Below are 17,312 nucleotides of genomic sequence, written 5' to 3'. Positions count from 1 at the left end.
CTTGGATGTAGGAACCTTTGGCTATGATGCAATACAAATCCTCTGGAGAAAGGGGCCCAAAGTCTCCCAATTTTTTGCCTTTATGGTGTCTTGCAAGTTTGAGAGGAGGTTGATTCCCCCCCCCCCTCCCCCCCCCGAGAAAAATAGGACCATCACAAAATTTTGCAACCACGATGCAGCCTCCAGGCTGTCTTGTTAAGAGATGTTAAAGCTCTAGCATTCATTAGCATAGAAATCCAAAGCATTCCTTAGTAAAATCTTAAGATTCGTACAGGATTTGAAAAACATGCAGTATATTGCATGTAATAGACTGATACAATAATGCCATGCATTTTTCTTCTAAATCTAGATATAGTAGTTATGCAGAATGGAGAAGGGAGACGCTGTGCTAATTTCAAGATCAGAGAATAGAATCACTGCACAACTTATCACTTACCATTCCAGCTTTGATGTGGAAAACCAATCATGAGTAGTGGTTGTGGGGCAAAGTTGCAAGGCATTGTTTCCCCAGAATCGGCAACAGGTGGCAGTGCAAACAAACAGCACTGGTGGGAAGTGGAACATAGAGGGGGGAAAAAGCCATCCCTTGCATGGAAAGTGGAAATGTAGGATTTACAATGACGCATGAGGGCCACAAAGATCACTTTCAGTTCACCCAACACCAGAAATGGGTTAGTTATCTGAACATCAGGTTTGGAACACCCTGCAACAGGTTCCATTCAGAACTTCAGTCTTCCAAGGTAGATAAACTGAGTTCCATACAGGACTACTGAAGGACTTCATAAACACAGGTCCTATCTGCTATGGATGAACACTAGAGATCGCATGACATTCCCTACTTCTTCTGCCGTCACACTTGTGCAGTGTACTGTGGAGTGGTGTTGGACTGGCTGCTTCCCATGATCCCAGGAGTGTCTACGCTTCAATGATGTGGTGGTGCTTGTTTGTATATAGTTCCTCAAATGCTTTGGGATTTTTGGGGGATGTAAGATTCTGTGTAAATGTAAAATTTTGATTTTTAAAAACGTTGTAATACCCAGTGCCAGAGTTGTAAAATCACTGAGTATGTCTTTTAGATTTCCTTTTGACTATTATTTTTACTAGAATTAACAGTAGTGTTGCTTTAGTTAACAAAATAATCACATTCATATCACCTTCCTGGAAAACTTCTATAAGACAACCAAAGAAATCATTATAGTCTCGCTGATTCTGTGTGTGTCTTTTAAAAGCAAAAACAAAAGTTCAGGTGTCCACAGAGTAAAAGAGCCCTGTCTAGAATAAATTATGCTAAAATGAGGGGGTGGTAGCGTAGAAGAATGGCACTGTCAATGGCGCTTCAGTGCTCTCTGGGGCCTTAGTTCTGGCGTGTGTCTGGTTGTTGCTCAGGGCCTCTTGGATAACTGTGAGCTGCAGCATGCTATGTTCAGGCTTTGAGGAAGGGGAAATGAGTATATAGCTTAAAATTTCCACATAGCATCAACATCTGTTTTTAGTTGTACCAGTTGGATTTCATGGCTATAGTAGCAACCTTCAGAGAGATCAGGAACGTAAAACTGTCCATTTGGATGAGTATTTAAAAAATATCAATTACATTGATTGTTTTAAGTGCTTGTTTATAAGGTGAATAATACACCAAAAATACAGAAGCACTTTGTTTGTAGAACTTAAAGATCAAATAATGAATGGCAGCAACTTGAGGTCAGATTTTCCATCTATGGAGTGGTCACTAGCAATTCTTGGCTGTTGAGCACAACCTCTTAGGGATCCTTTCACAGGTACGTGGGTACTTTGGATTGAATGTTCTGTATGTTTCATATCTTTGGTCCTTGAGATTAGTGCTGGTTAATTAAATACTGTTTCCAGTTTGGACTACTGCACATTATTTTGTGGGCCCCCTCTGCTTCCACCTCCTTACACCCCAACAAGCCAAGTTGCTTTCATTGCGTTTTTCCATTAGCACATTCTGATGATTTAGTGAGTTGATAATTAACTGAAGGTTCATGCTTCAACAGACAGGCCCATTCCTCATCTTCTGACTTTGTGAACTAGATTCAAGCAGAATATGTAAACTTGGGGCCCCTGTTCTTGCATCTATTTTGGGTGCACGTAGAATGTCCACTAGGAGGACAACCCTGGCTATTCTGTTAAAGGTGGTATTCTGTTAACAACCAAACTGCTGTGTAAATCTTGAAATGATGTTGTTGTCTTAGAGGGTTAGTGAGAAGGCTATGTTCGATGCACAATTTGAGAAGAATCTCTATTGTCTAGTTTGACAGTAGGAAATGAAATTGAGTGTCTCATGTTTGTTTCTCTAAGGAAAACCACAGTCAAAGGATTTTCAACCCATAATAGAAGACAGACTTAAACTGTATAACAAATTGCAGTAATCCCTCCTTTCCATAAGAGGGAGTAAGATGTGGTTATACTATGCCATTTGGCATCTGCTACAGTCTATAAAGAAGAGATTATATATAGCGCATTATGCAGTTCTATTTTCATCATGAACAAAAAAATTTTTTTTAAAGACTTGGTTCTAGAGTCTTGTTCTTCGAGTGAAACTAAAGAACTGCTGGTTTCAGTTTCTAGGCTCACAAACAATAGAAGGGAAGGAAAGTTAAGACCTAATCATTCAAGACTATTTTAAAAACACTAAATGTTGATTAAATCACTTCTTTAGTGCTCACTTTACATCTTGACAAGATTTATAGACATATACAGCCCTTGCATCTGAAAATCTGAGAACTGTAATGTTTTTAGAAGTTTTGTGTGGTTTTATGATTTAAATTTCAACTCTGTTCCAGGAAACTTTTTACTACTTGAGCCCAATGCTGAAGAATTTACTTCAGTGTGATCCTCTACATACTTGAATCTGTCAGTTTGGAACCAAATTCTTGAAAAAAAAATTTTAGTCCTTGTTTCCAACTGAATTAGCACTCTCTCATTTGATGGCAAAATGGACTAGCTTCTCTATTTAGGAGGTGATGGGGAAACAGAGGTCTCTTGCTCTGTTAAATTTAGAGTTCATTCTGTGCAGGTCTTCATTTTTGAAGCCCTCTGGAATCCTTGGGAATGAAGGTTACTGTAAGGGTTGGTGACCTTTTTTTTTTTTTAAATCTGAGGATTGTGTGACATCCATGGCAACAGATTTTCATTCCAGTATTCTTTCAACAATATCATGTCTGAGAGAGAATGTAAGATACTTTTCCCAGGTTTTCTTCAGAGGTAAGAGTCTCCTCAAAGCACCCCCTTTCTCTCCCATTGAAACAAATGAGCTAAAATGTGGAGGAACAAAGGGCTCCATTTCCAAACGTACTTGCTATTCACTGATTTAAGAAATGAGTAACTGAACATTTTTAGGGGGTCCTATTAACAAGCTTGTCTTAGAGGCAACTTACGCGTATTGCACAATCGTGTTTTAATTAGGCCTGTCAAGCGATTAAAATTAATCAGGATTAATCGTGCGATTAAACAATATACTACTATTTATATAAATATTTTGTATGTTTTCCATATTTTCAAATATATTGATTTCAATTACAACACAGAATACAGTGTACAGTGCTCACTTTATATTTATCAACATTTGCACTATAAAAATAAAAGAAATAGTATTTTTCAACTCACTTAATACAAGTACTGTAATGCAATCTCTTTAACATGAAAGTTGAACTTACAAATGTAGAATTATGTACAAAAAACCCTACATTAAAAATAAGTGTAAAACTAGCGCCTGCAAGTCCACTCAGTCCTACTTCTTGTTCAGCCAATCGCTAAGAGAAACAAGTTGGTTTACATTTACGGGAGATAATGCTGCCCGCTTCTTGTTTGCAATCTCACCTGAAAGTGAGAACAGGCGTTCGCATGGCACTGTTGTAGCCGGCGCTGCAAGAAATTTACATGCCAGATGCGCTAAAGATTCATATGTCCCTTCGGGCTTCAACCTAGAGGACATGCTTCCATGCTGATGATGGGTTCTGCTTGATAACAGTCCAAAGCAGTGCAGACCAACGCATGTCTATTTACATTATCTGAGTCAGATGCCACCAGCAGAAGGTTGATTTTCTGTTTTGGTGGTTCGGGTTCTGTAGTTTACGCATCAGAGTTTTGCTCTTTTAAGACTTCTGAAAGCATGCGCCACACCCCATCTCGATCAGATGTTGGAAGGCATTTCAGATTCTTAAGTCTTTGGTCGAGTGCAATAGCGTAGCCAGGGAGGGAGCGGTTGCTCCCCCTCTGAGCACAAGTGGCGCCTTTTTAATTTATAGGCGCTTTTTAAAATTTTTATTCACCCGGCGGCGCTCCGGCTCCTCGGCGGCATTTCGGCGGCGGGGGCCTTCAGTGCCGCTGAGGACCCGGAGCGCCTCCCGGTGAGTACAAGCAGATGGCATCTTTTTTTATGTCCGCTGCCCCTGTTCGCTCCACCTAGCTACGCCACTGGTCAAGTGTTGTGGCTATCTTTAGAAATCTCACATTGGTACCTTCTTTGCCTTTCGTCAAATCTGCAGTGAAAGTGTTCTTAAAATGAACAACATGCTGGGTCATCATCCGAGACTGCTATAACATGAAATATATGGCAGAATGCAGGTAGAACAGAGCAGGAGACATACAATTCTCCCCCCAAGGAGTTCAGTCACATCTAATTAATGCATTTTTTTTAACGAGCTCTTGTCAGCATGGAAGCATGTCCGCTGGAATGGTGGCCAAAGCCTGAAGGAGCATATGAATGTTTAGCATATGTGGCACGTAAATACCTTGCAATGCCGGCTACAAAAGTGCTATGCAAATGTCTGTCCTTACTTTCAGGTGACGTAAATAAGAAGCGGGCAGCATTATCTCTCGTAAATGTAAACAAACTTGTTTCTCTTAGCAATTGGCTGAACAAGAAATAGGACTGAGTGGACTTGAAGCTCTAAAGTTTTACATTGTCTTGTTTTTGAGTGCAGTTATGTAACAAAAATCTACATTTGTGAGTTGCACTCTCACAATAAAGAGATTGCACTACGGTACTTGTATGAGGTGAATTGAAAAATATTATTTCTTTATCATTTTTAAAGTACAAATATTTGTAATAAAAATATTGAGTGCCGCACACTTTGTATTGTGTTTTAATTGAAATCAATATATTTGAAAATGTAGAAAAACATCCAAAACGTTAAGACATTTCAATTGGTATTCTATTGTTTAACTGTGCGATTAAAACTGTGATTAATCGACAGCCCTAGTTTTAATTAAGTCTCTCTTTCTTTCCCCACCTTCCCCCTTTGAAATGATCATATGTGCACTCTATGCAAGGGGCTTTTCAAAGGGGTGTGTCCTTTTGGAATCTAGTGTAAGCATCAATAATACATGTCAAAACTGGAGCTATGCAGTTTTCATTCAAACTGGGCGCATCACAGGTATCTTAACTGAGGTTTGACTGTGTGCAGCACCAACACCTGCCTTGGAACTTGACTAGAGCAGAATATGAATTATTAAAAACTGAGTCAATCAGACAGGAGGAAAATGGAATGCTGCTTTCTTTGGTGTCAGAATTTTTAACCTACTTTTTTTAATTGTTGAGATACCAATTATATCTTGTTTTCTTCCTTTATGAAACTAGTTCAGACGAGGCTGATATTTTAGTCCTGTTCAGATCTATTTAGATTTTTTTTAAGGGGGTGGGGGGGGGCAACCCTTTTTTCTTTAAAAACTAAAGAGAAAATATTCCTTACATGTTCACTGTTCTAATTGTATTCAGATTCTTATACTGTGCTGATGCATTAAGCAACATGACTAGCATCTATCGCCTCTGTTCTTTACAGGAATATGCATCTAGAGGAAAAGACAGACTGCATGGCTCAATAAATTGTTAATAGGATAATATCTTTTACCTCGTTCAAATCCTGCCCAGGTCAGGAGTGACCGAAAGACCACTACTATCTGATATTTGCTTAGTGGCTTAAGTGAAAGGAATGTGGAAAAGTGTCCACAGAGCAACATCTCTGCCCAACACATTAAACAGAGCTATGTTTACAGATTTCAGAGTAACAGCCATGTTAGTCTGTATTCGCAAAAAGGAAAGGAGTACTTGTGGCACCTTAGAGACTAACCAATTTATTTGAGCATAAGCTCTCGTGAGCTACAGCTCACTTCATAGGATGAAATAGAAAATAAAGTGTGTTTATGTGTGACATGCTTAAAGTTCTGTACATATGGTATTTTTGTACAGGTATTTGAAAGTCTTTTTTCATTAATCTTACTTTCAGCAATCTTAATTTCATTAAGGACCTCTGCTGGATATTCTTAATAATCAGAAGCATTTTAGTACAGTGGTGAAGAAACCACAGCTAACGAGGCCAGGGGCGTCAGATATTAGATGTTACATCCAGCACTGAAATTGGCTACAGTTACAAAGCACTCATTTTAGAGCTCAGGAAAATGTAAACGATCCTCTTGGTCTCTTCTCTCACATAACTGCTGTGTGAACTGTGTGGTTAAGGGAAGGTTCTGCTTACAGTTGTGATTTTAAGTAGAGTTGCTGCCAAACTGCTGAGGTGATAAGGCTGACTTCTGTGTAACTGAATACACTCTTAAAAACAAAACATTCCACACACGATTATGCACAATCTCTTATTTGTAAATGGAGTCCAAGGGACTTAAGGATTGTAAATCTGATCTTCTCAAAATCAAATACTAACTTCACTTCATTCTCAGACTATGCTTGGGAGCAGATCGTTTTGAGAGTTGTAAAGAAGTTCTATATTAAGGTATGAGCAAGGCTTGGCTATAACAAATCCTTGTAGGCGTTGTGCATGCTGCTGCTGAAATCATACACTAAGCCAATGGTCCCCAAACTGTGGGATGCATCCCACTAGGGAGGTGTGGAGAAATGTCTGTTGGGGGGGCACAGCAGGGCCCAGGCCAGTCCCCACAGGAGGGCAGGGAGGGAGCAACACCCAGTCCCATTCTGCGTCCAGCTCTGCTTTGGCCCAGCCCCAGCCCAGGTCGGGCCCTGGCCACAGCCTTGCTCCCGGCCCCAGCTGTGGTTCCCGGGAGTGACGTCGACAGGTTCCATTCCATAAGGAGGTACACAACGGAAAAAGTTTGGGGACCACTGCACTGAGCAAACAACAACACAATTTAGTAGCACAACTTCCCTGACCAACATTGACAGGGATTTCTTGCGGGGGTCAGTATTTACTACTACTGTTCATTTTGATTTCTGTATTGTCCAAAACATACTCCGAGCTTTCCAAGCAAAGGGAAGGCAAGTCCCTGCCTGGAAATGAACACAGTCTAAATCATGGCTTCCAAATTTAGAAAACCTTGCTCAGTGACATGCACTAAAAAAGAAAACCTCATTTTGGGGAACTCGGCTACAATACAACAGTCTTGGGAATGGTTCAAACTCTGGCAGCATAAGTTGGATCAAATCATGCATTAACTTTGGTCCCCAACCATCCTTTAGCCCTCTAAATATCCACAACTATAGCACAAGTCAGGAACCCATAAAAACATGATTCATTCCATCCCATGCTGCAGGATTTGTATTCTTTTAGCCATGTCTAGGGCTACTATGTTCTAGCAGATTTCCCTAGTATAAATTTTCTTTTCTTTTCATTGTAGATTGAACTTGAAGCATGGTGGTATCTGTTTAAAAAACTGCCAGCTGGTCAAGGAAACTTGTACTAGCCACAGATGTGTCTGAAATATTTGAGAGGAAGCCTGGTTTAATGGTTAAAGCATAAGACTGAGTTCAGAGACTTGGGTTGCATTCCCAGCTCTGACATAGTATCTCTGTGACCTTGTGCTTCATTTTTCCCCTCTGCAAATAACACTTACCTTATATGGGTATTAAAAGGTTTAATTTAACAATATAAAAAATTGTAAAAATGCTTTGAGATCTTTGGACTGAAGATGCTATCAAATTGCAAAGTATTATTAACCATGATATAGACAGAGTCTTGGCTTTGTATTCATGGCATTTCAGATAACTGCTACTTCCAAAGAAAAATAATAATAATTCAAGGGTTTTGTCAAATTATTTGTCCAGGTACACTTTGGCTGTTAAATTCTCCGGTGTGTTGTTTTTTTGTCTGTTCCTTTACTCCATCCTTTGCAGTGTAACTTAAAAGCAGATCAGCCCTCTTGAAGGGAGTATTTGTTAAAGGTCTCTCTTGAACAAGTATCTCCTATAATCCACAGATAAACAGGCAGATCCACTTCAGAATTGCTTCTTGAATAAATGCAGTCAATTTAAGCAGCACACTGCTGGCATGGAAAAGAGGCTGCTCAGAGATGCCCTTTGAGTGCCCAGAGGGAGTTCAGTAAAGTTCCTATGTAGAATTTCTTTTCCTTCCTCTGATTTTTTTTTTTTTTTTCCCTGAAGGGAAAATAAAGGATGACTTTACACAGTAAAAGATGAGGCCAGTGCACCCAAACAATGATTGCTACACCCAGTATTATTGTTTCAAGGAAAGGTCTGGTAACATTCATATGCCTGATTTTATAACCAGCTGGAGTGGTTTTCCTCTGATCTGTGTATGAGTCTTGCTTAACCTGAAGACTCACTGTGATCTGACCTGAAATATCCCATAAAAAACATTTTGGCCGGGGGCGGGGAGGGTGGTTGAGAGGATTGAGAGGTGGGGGATTGAGAGGAATAATGAGGTCAAAATCAAATAGCTCTTAAATCAAAACAAGTGCATTATTTTTTGTCATTCTTGTTTTATTGCTTCTGGGGCATAGGTAACAGATCTTTTCCAGGGAGAATTAGAATTTCCTCTCTTTTCTATACATCAGTCTTCTGGTTCTTCAATATGACTCCCAAACCTTTTACTTTTTGTCAGTGAACTATTGATAAAATATTAATGAATGTATGTTATGCCGCCTCTCCTTCCCTTCGAAGATCTCCATGTCTCTGTCCCTGCCCACACCCCTGCTTTCATATTTCACCCAACCTTCCTTACCACTCCGCTCATCTGTCAACTCTGGATCTTGTTCCATATTATCCCGCATTCAACCCAACACAAAGCAAGCTTCCTTCCATCTCCTCACTTCAAAATTTCCTAAAAACCCACCTACAAATATTCTCTGAAACATTCAAGTTCTAATGGCCATACTCCATTTTGTGTGTATTGAGTCTTGCTCTGCATAGCTTTGATTAAAACCTTGAGATGGCAAATCCTTTTGGGGTAGGGACTTTTTATGTGTTATGGTGCACCATGTACGCTTAGGTGATAGGAATCATCAATACCATTTCAAAACCTTTAAAAATACCTTAATCACAATCTAATGCAGTGGTCACAATTGAAAATAATGTGGCTCTGTGAAAATTACCCCATTTGTTTTGTGCTCTGGAATACTAAAATGCATGTTGGCTCAAACCATGGAGAAGATTAAGCATGAAATACCCTGCATGTAATGTGCAAAACTACTGTACAGTTGGTTAAGTTTGAAGAAATGGCTGTCACTGTTACAAATACAATAGGTGTTAAACATCTTACCACCTTACACCGGCTATCTACTGAGAGTAGGTCTGCTCAGCACCCTGCATAAAGTCCTTAGTTTGCATTGAACCAGTCGTCTGCTTGCGGACATTAGTGAATAACTTTTCTTTAAAAATGAAGCTTATTTGTGTTTGATTTAAAAATGTTGTTGGTTGATAATATTGAATAACCTGAAAGAGCTGAAATGAAGAGTACGAGAGCTTAACCTCTCACGCTGGTAGAAATTGGAGCAATATTAAGAGTTCACACCCTAATTAGTGTTGTCTAAAGATGGTGCAAAATAGTGTAAAAGTGCAAAAGCAATTGCATATTGTTTTTAATAGCTGTAGTTTGTAATCAGACACACACTGTGACCCAAATCTTACACACTGCTGAAGAAGCTATTAGCAGGTGGAGATACTGTTAATCAGTTTTCCCAGCACAGAATATTTTTATGGAGCAGTGTTAGAAGGGTCAAAACCAGGATGTTTAACTTCTTCCCTAATCAGAAAAACGACAACTGTTACTGTTTATATATTGAAAGAGAGAGACCATGTTTACAGTGACCTCTTATCTACCTATGAATAAACTGCAGATAAAATTACATTGTGAACTGTGTTTGAACTCTAGCTGTCAATGCAAGTCCCTTATTTGATTTTTCTAAATAAAAATCTGCTATAGTTTGCAGTAGAGGGTCTGACTATGGCTTAATAGGCTAAAATAGAAGGGGTATCGTTTTTCAGAACGTTTGTCGTTTAAATTGCTTTTTGGTTATGCTTTTCTTTAAGCAAGTTTAGAATACACTCAGCGGAAGAATATCCGCTTCCTAGCCCAGGAATAATGTTGATGAAAATGTTTTGAGGTTTCTTGGGGAGATCCTGATTCCCCCTGTATAAGTTCTTGAGATTTGTTGCTCTGTCTTCGGTAAATAGCTATGTCTCATGTACAATCCCAAGTATTGTAGTGGTATGTAAAGTTATTCATTCAACTTGTTGAAGGAGGACGGTAAGAGAAATTTCTGTGATATTTAGGAAATAATTAGGCTTTTCAAATTTTAGATCACCATTAATTGAAAGTCAATAGATAAAGAGAAGAATTGGGACCGAGGACAGTTGTGGAGATCCCACAAAGTGCCTTTCTAAATAGGCCTGGACGCAAGCATTTTGCCAGCTAATTAAAATTCTAGACTACACCATATTTCTTGTATCTTATTTGCAGGGCCATTGGTGGGCATGATATTTTACAGGTGTACAGGAAGACAAGGCTCCTGAAGATCTTAAAATATTAGACACATCCATTAACACAGTTGGTGCCTGAAGTAGGGAGAGGAGACAACAGTAACTAATGAGAAAAGAATACAGCAGATCATACACAGGATGTTTCCTTTCATTTCTGTACATCTGAAACCTTGTTACTAAGGGCTTGTCTACACTGGCACTTTACAGCGCTGCAACTTTCTCGCTCAGGGGTGTGAAAAAACACACCTGGGAGCGCAGCAAGTTTCAGCACTGTAAAGCACCAGTGTAGACAGTGCACCAGCGCTAGGAGCTGCGCCCCTCGTAAAGGTGGGTTTTTTAGAGTGCTTGGAGAGCTCTCTCCCATTGCTCTGCCGTGACTACACAAGCCACGTTAAAGCACTGCCGTGGCAGAGCTTTAACGTTGCCACTGTAGACTAGCCCTTTGATTAAAGGAGAAGATCTGCTTATGTACGTGAAAGAGTACTTTGTACTGCCAGAGTGGTACTGGATAGAGAAGGCTCAGTAATAGGAAAATGGGGCTTTTTCTATGAATTTGTCATCTATAGGCTTTCACACCATTTACTCATTTCTTAAATTTTTGCGAGAATATTTTTGCCCCAGTACTTTCTAAATAAAAATGCCTTAAATAGTTCAGGTCCTAAACTTAAGAATTGTTACACTGGATCACACCAGTGGTGTCTTTTAGGTCTACAGGAGGCAAACACTTGATGTTTATACAGTTTAAATGCCTGTTTAATTCCTTTGTGACCTCACAGAATGGAACAGGCTTCAAGTGAAGGGTTGGAGCTACTGCCTTAAAAGCAGAGCTGTCGTTTCTGTGAGAAAACTAGAGAGCAGCTATTGTAAGGAATCAGTTTGGTATTGCACTCCTATAATAATCCTGCTATTACAAGTTGATCGTTTTTACAAATTTTCCTTGTGGTGTTCAGTCCTTTGTGCCTGTTTCAAGATTCCTTTAGCCTGCATGAATTTGCACCTATAAAATAGACTTAACTCCCTAAATTAACTGTTTGAAACAGCTTTTTGGAACAGGTCCTATTACTAATGCTCCGTGTTTGTCATGGAGGTCATGAAGTCACTGATTCTGTGACTTCCGTGACATCCATGATTTCTGTAGCTGTTGGCACGCCTGGCCCTGAGCAGCTCAGGCAGCCCCTGGGCCAGGCACACCGGCCGCTGCTGGGGCAGTCTCAGGGTCCCCCACCAGCCAGCAGCAGGAGTTTGGGTTGGGGGGGCTCAGGGATAGGGTGTGGGGAGGGGTGGTGCTTACCTGGGGGAGCTCCCTGGAAGGGTGACTGCAACTCCCCTCCCTCAGCTCCTAGCTCCACATACTATCTCTGCCTGCAGGCACCGCCACTGCAGCGTGAGCAGAATCCTCAAAGCTATTCACACATTAGAAAAAATGTCCTTCAGCTCTGCATCATGAATGAATTGGAGAACTTGGAGTGGAGAGTGCTTTCCATGTTGTAAAGTGTGACTGATGTTGTCCAATTCGACATCATCATAGAAGTCCGAATAACCCCATGTGTCAGCGTCAAGTGAAGGTTCGTACAATTGTTCAAGAGTGTTTTTCTGTCTGCCTTATCTCACTGACTGACTGGCGACATCCCGCCCCTTATATACCCACAAGGGCATGCCTGACAACATTCTAGGAGGTTCAAGGAAAATGTAGTTCTCAAAGTCTGGAAGGTTCCACATCATTCTACGAAAGTCCAGAACATTCTGGAAGGGGTTAGTGAAAAATGAACCCACATACAGAATACCTGAAACATGTTACTTCAAACATTCCATTGTCCCTTTTGTCACTAACAACAAAATCAGCACCCCAAACCCGGTGCCCCCCAAGCCCGGCACTGCAGTGGGTCGCCTGCCCCTAAATCCGGTCCTGGCTTGGGTGTGAAAAATCCACACCCCATAGCAATGTAGTTATACCAACCGAGCCCCCTGTGTAGATAGCGCTATGTTGGTTGGAGAGCTTCTCCTGCTGATATAGCTACTGGCTCTTGGACAGGTGGATTAACTACGCTGATGGGAGAGCTCTCTCCCGTCGGCTTAGAGCATCTCCATTAAAGCACTACAGCCGCACAGCTTTATTGGTGCAGCTGTGCTGATGCAGCGTTTTAAGTGTAGACTTGTCTTTCGTCCTCTATCCTCATCTCCCAAAAAATGTGATTGGTTATTCTTCTGAAAGTTACCTTTACTTGCTTGCTTGCTTACAATAATGTTTTGGCTTTAATTAATCTTTTTCATTAGGACATTTGCATTCTGGTGTTTTAAGTAGATTAGAGCTGGTTGGTATTTTTATAAAATGGACTGAAACAAAGCTTGCACTGATGTTTCCAGATAGGTTTTTTAGAGTTTTAATACACTTTTAATCAAGATACCTTATTTTTTAAATAAATACATCTCTTGGGGGGAAGAAGAATGCTATTTTAGTTGCTCATTTGGTGTACTTTAGTTTCTTTGCACGAACAGCGTGTTGAAGTCCATATATGCCTCCTCATATTGCAGCAGTGCAGTTTGATGTATTGGTGAAAGTACAGTTATGGAGGTGGAGTGGATAACGTTCAACATTACTTCATGGTTTTTTAAGTGGAGGAAAAGCTTATGGTGGACAGACTAAGTTTGTAAACCTTCCCCTCCACCCCCCGGCAAGATTGATTGTTTGATACTGTGTGCTGAATTATCTCTAGTTCAAAAAGCTGTCTCCATTCTTACGAAGCTCGGATCAATTTCTTGCTGAAAGCTGTATAGTGCTGGATTACCCAAGATATGATACACCCCTGAAGGGGTGGGAGAGCTTGTCTTTCATTACCAATTACTGGAGTACTATGCAGGTATTCTAAATGGCCTGATGTGGTAACTCTCACACAGGATGTTTGGTTTCAGAATAAAGGAAGCCAAGTTCTCCCTACTGGCACAACTTGGAAAAATTTTGATTTTTTGTTTGTTTTTTGTTGTTGGGGAAACTGGGAGAATCCCTGATTGAAAAGTATATAAAGAAAATAATCTCCTGTCACACACAGATAATACCTTGGTGTAGAAATCAAAGGGAGAACTTGATCCTTAAGCTTTCCTAAAGATGACTTAGCCATGAATACAAAGTACAGCTGATTATGTACTGATTCCTGTGTCATATCATGTTATAAAAGTGAACTCACGTTGCAAAAGCTCTTTGAACTATCTCAAGTATGAAACAAGTATTTAGTAAGTTAAATGTATAATTACTTCTTGAAATCAGGCAGCTTTCGCTACTGGCATTTTTGGTGCGCTGTCCTTTTGCTGAGTATGGTGCCTTAAACTGCTTGTTCCAAGCTATTGTGCAATTTCTAGATACAGTCTTTGAATTTTCTGTGTCTTGTCACATTTCACCCTGTGGGTATTTTTTCATTCTGTTGTAATAACAGGGGTGGCTCCTGAGAAATAGTACCTCACTTATGCCTAAATCCTTCAGTATCAGATTGTATCAGTTGTGTTTGTCAGGATAATGGTACTAGCCAACCTAAAATGTGACCTTTGCTCCTCTTTACATTTTGTTGTTTAATTTACATTTTGTTAAAGAGAAATTGTAACTAGTTAGTTTTGCTCTTCAACACTTTAAAGTTACATGCACCCCTTAAACGAATCTTTATTTTCAGTATGTGCTTAGTATTCTGTGTCACTAAAGGTACTCTATATTATCAAATAACTTAAGGGGCAGTGTGTGGCATTTGAAATCTCTCATTGCTCCTCTCTTTTCTAATCTGATGTTAGGTGGTATGAAATTTTCAGTTCCATAAAATCAGTTTCTTCACAATTAATGATGCTATGTAGCCATTAATTCAGTTCAATCAGTATCATTATTGATAAATGCCCATCTGATGCTTGAGTGAGCGTGGCATTAGAGCCTACATTACATATAGTAGAGTAATTAAAATTCATCCCCAAAGCCAGTAATTTTGAAGCAGTCCCATTAACTTCTCTGACTTTTGCTGGATTATAATGGATTCCCAGCTTCTATTATTCAGTCTTTTTTTTTTCTCTGCTTTTTTTTTCTTCTCCAGCTCAGTAGTTGAATTTTACAAGATGGCTAAAGCTACATCCTTGTGTTGTGATCTCATGGGCAGGATGGGCCTGGGTCAGTACTTCGATAAGAGACCTTCAAGAAATAGTCTCATTTTTATTCAGTAGGTGGTGCTTCGTTCTGTAAGTGTTGAAAATGCCACAGTATGCTGTGTTCTGTCTTAAGGCACACTCCTACATTGTTGTAAAATGAAAATTTAGGATTGGGTAGTATAACACAATTTTTAATATGCATTCTTCAGCCAGCAACAAACCTGGGACCTTTCTGTGATATTTCTAATCAAACTTTATGCTGTAAACTAGCTCTTGGGTGTTTTCAAAAGTAACACAATTGCTTTTGACAGTGGGCCTCTAAGAACACCCCGGAACAGTTGTTTCTGCATGCCTTTTCCAAAGTTGGGCTGTGTATATGCCCTTTGTTGGCTCCTTATTAAATCCTCCTGATTAATTGGTCAACAGAACTCCAACAGTGTCCTACTGAGCAATTTATTTCCTTCTCCTTCACTTCCATGTATTTGGCATCTTCATACAAACTGTTCTGAGTATATCATTCCTCTGCTGTTTTCTTTTGCAGACCTGTGAAACAGCGTGTACGTTTTCAGTGTTGTCTTTCTTCGTTGTGCTGGAGTTACCTCTGGGAGAGGCAGCCCTTTGCTGCTAAAACCTCCCTGGGATACCTACTCACCTTACTTTGTCTGTTGCCTTGAGTTTGTAAAATACTTCGTGCTTAGTCACCTCCTCACCATTCAAGTCATCTGTCTTTGTTCAGTGAAACTCTGCATAATATTTGTACTATTTGTTGTTATAGTAACTCTCAAAGGCTGCATCTGTTCAAGCCTATCCCATCATCTTTACTTTCAGAAGATTTTTATGCAGGAGTGAGCTGTAGTTACTGAAAGTGATGAAATTTCAATGGGAGTTGGACACCTCACTCCCTTAAATTCCTCGGTAATGCTACTTGAATAAAGTAGTTGCAGTAAACAGACAGAGTGTGCATCCCTTATGGTTTTTATTGTTGGTGAACTAGAAAATCCTTTACAGATAGCTCTGGTGACCTTACTCAGCCCAGAATTTGGATGTAGCAATGCTGAGAATTTAGCATGATCTAAGGTTCAGTTAGCATTAGTGAGCACTATTTTAAAAAATAAAAATAAGCACCATGATATTTTTCCCCACCAATGTATTTTGAACACTAATCAAGGAAGAGAAGGCCTGTCGAATTCTAAAATCCAATGATTTTCTTTCATACAACTGCATCAACATACTGCATCAGGAAAGTAAAATGGTGAGAGATCAGAAAGACCGCAACCTCCCTCCTCCTCTTCTTTCCTCCCCGCCCCACCCCCCTTCCCTTGGGAACCAGGATGTCTGGCAACCCTGCACCTAGAGGCTGATCACTGTAGCTGTAGGTTTCTTTTCAGAGCAATTTGTACTGCTGAAAAGGATTCCACTGAAAAGCTGAGCTGCGATGTGCACTAAATCTTCATTGGTATAGGCTGGTCTTCACTATGAAGTCCCCTGCATTAGCACCACAGCATGACACCCACCATAAAGCTGTTCACACAGAGGTGAGGAGGAGAAGTTCAGAACCAAAGGAAGCTAGAGGGAGAAAATTGAGGGAGGCTGCAATGCAATGCTATTCAATCCAAAACTGCCAAGAGAGAGACATGGTAAGTTGGAGCAGGTTCCCCGACACTTGAAATACCGCATTGAAATAATGCTGACTTGTCTCATTGTATTTATCATTGATTGGTCTACAATTTCCTCAGACCAGCTTGTATTTCCTGTTCTGCAGTGGGTCTTTTGGACTGGATTTCCAACACTACCTTACATCTAAAGTGGGTTTGACATCTTACCATTGCTAGATTGTGCTTCATTCCTCTGCTGCTAGAATAGGTTAGGTCTCACTCTTGTCAGTGTGGTTTGAAACACTAACCCTAATAAAAATATTTAATTTTTTCAATATAGTACTTGGGAACTAGAAAAAAAACTATTTAAGGGCAGGATGTAGTACCCCAATAGAGGAAGAATCTGATACTGATATAAAATAGTTCTTTTAAGAAAATAAAATGGTTCCACTTTTATTTTAGGATTCACCCCTCCATACCGCTATCATAGAATGAGAGTGTTTGAGAGGCCTGATGTCAGATTGGCCTGTTGGTAATCAGCAAGAGATCAGTTATGACTCTAGTCTGGCTCCTCTCCCTTCCTCTTTCCTCCCCGGCTCCTACACTGAGTGACTATACAAGCTCTTTGCAGCAGGTACTTTGGTACATAGGGGAATAAACGTCTCGGGTTATTTGAACTTCTGATTAAAGAACCTGTTTGGCATTGTACTGCAAACTCATGCTGTCAATTCATTGCACAATTTACAGATGAAAGTCCTATCTATGCCTAGTGGTGGAAAAATGCCTTGTATTGGAGATCTGATCTTGTAAAAGCTAGTTTGTGTGGCGCCTCAAATAATTTTTGGTCAGTATGTGGTCATTCTATGAATATAACTTTTGCCAGGTTTTGGGCCTGG

The 17,312-nt window shown here is 40.0% G+C and overlaps 1 protein-coding gene across 7 annotated transcripts in view; it reads left to right on the top strand.

The window, feature by feature from the left end:
- TMCC1 (transmembrane and coiled-coil domain family 1) overlaps positions 1–17,312 on the top strand; it is a 198,636-nt gene that overhangs the window by 99,182 nt on the left and 82,142 nt on the right. Inside the window, exon 1 of one of the 7 annotated variants that reach the window (XM_027822398.2) lies at positions 16,282–16,458. The exons of the other annotated variants lie outside the window; for them this stretch is intronic. Coding sequence (XP_027678199.2) covers positions 16,297–16,458 — 162 coding nt within the window. The 5' untranslated portion in view covers positions 16,282–16,296. Of the gene's footprint in view, positions 1–16,281; positions 16,459–17,312 lie in introns of those variants that run through there. 7 annotated transcript variants of the gene reach the window in all.

This window comes from Chelonia mydas, chromosome 7, assembly GCF_015237465.2.
Source record: "Chelonia mydas isolate rCheMyd1 chromosome 7, rCheMyd1.pri.v2, whole genome shotgun sequence".
Taxonomy (NCBI): Eukaryota; Metazoa; Chordata; order Testudines; family Cheloniidae; genus Chelonia; species Chelonia mydas.
This window is presented reverse-complemented; position numbering and strand designations above follow the sequence as displayed.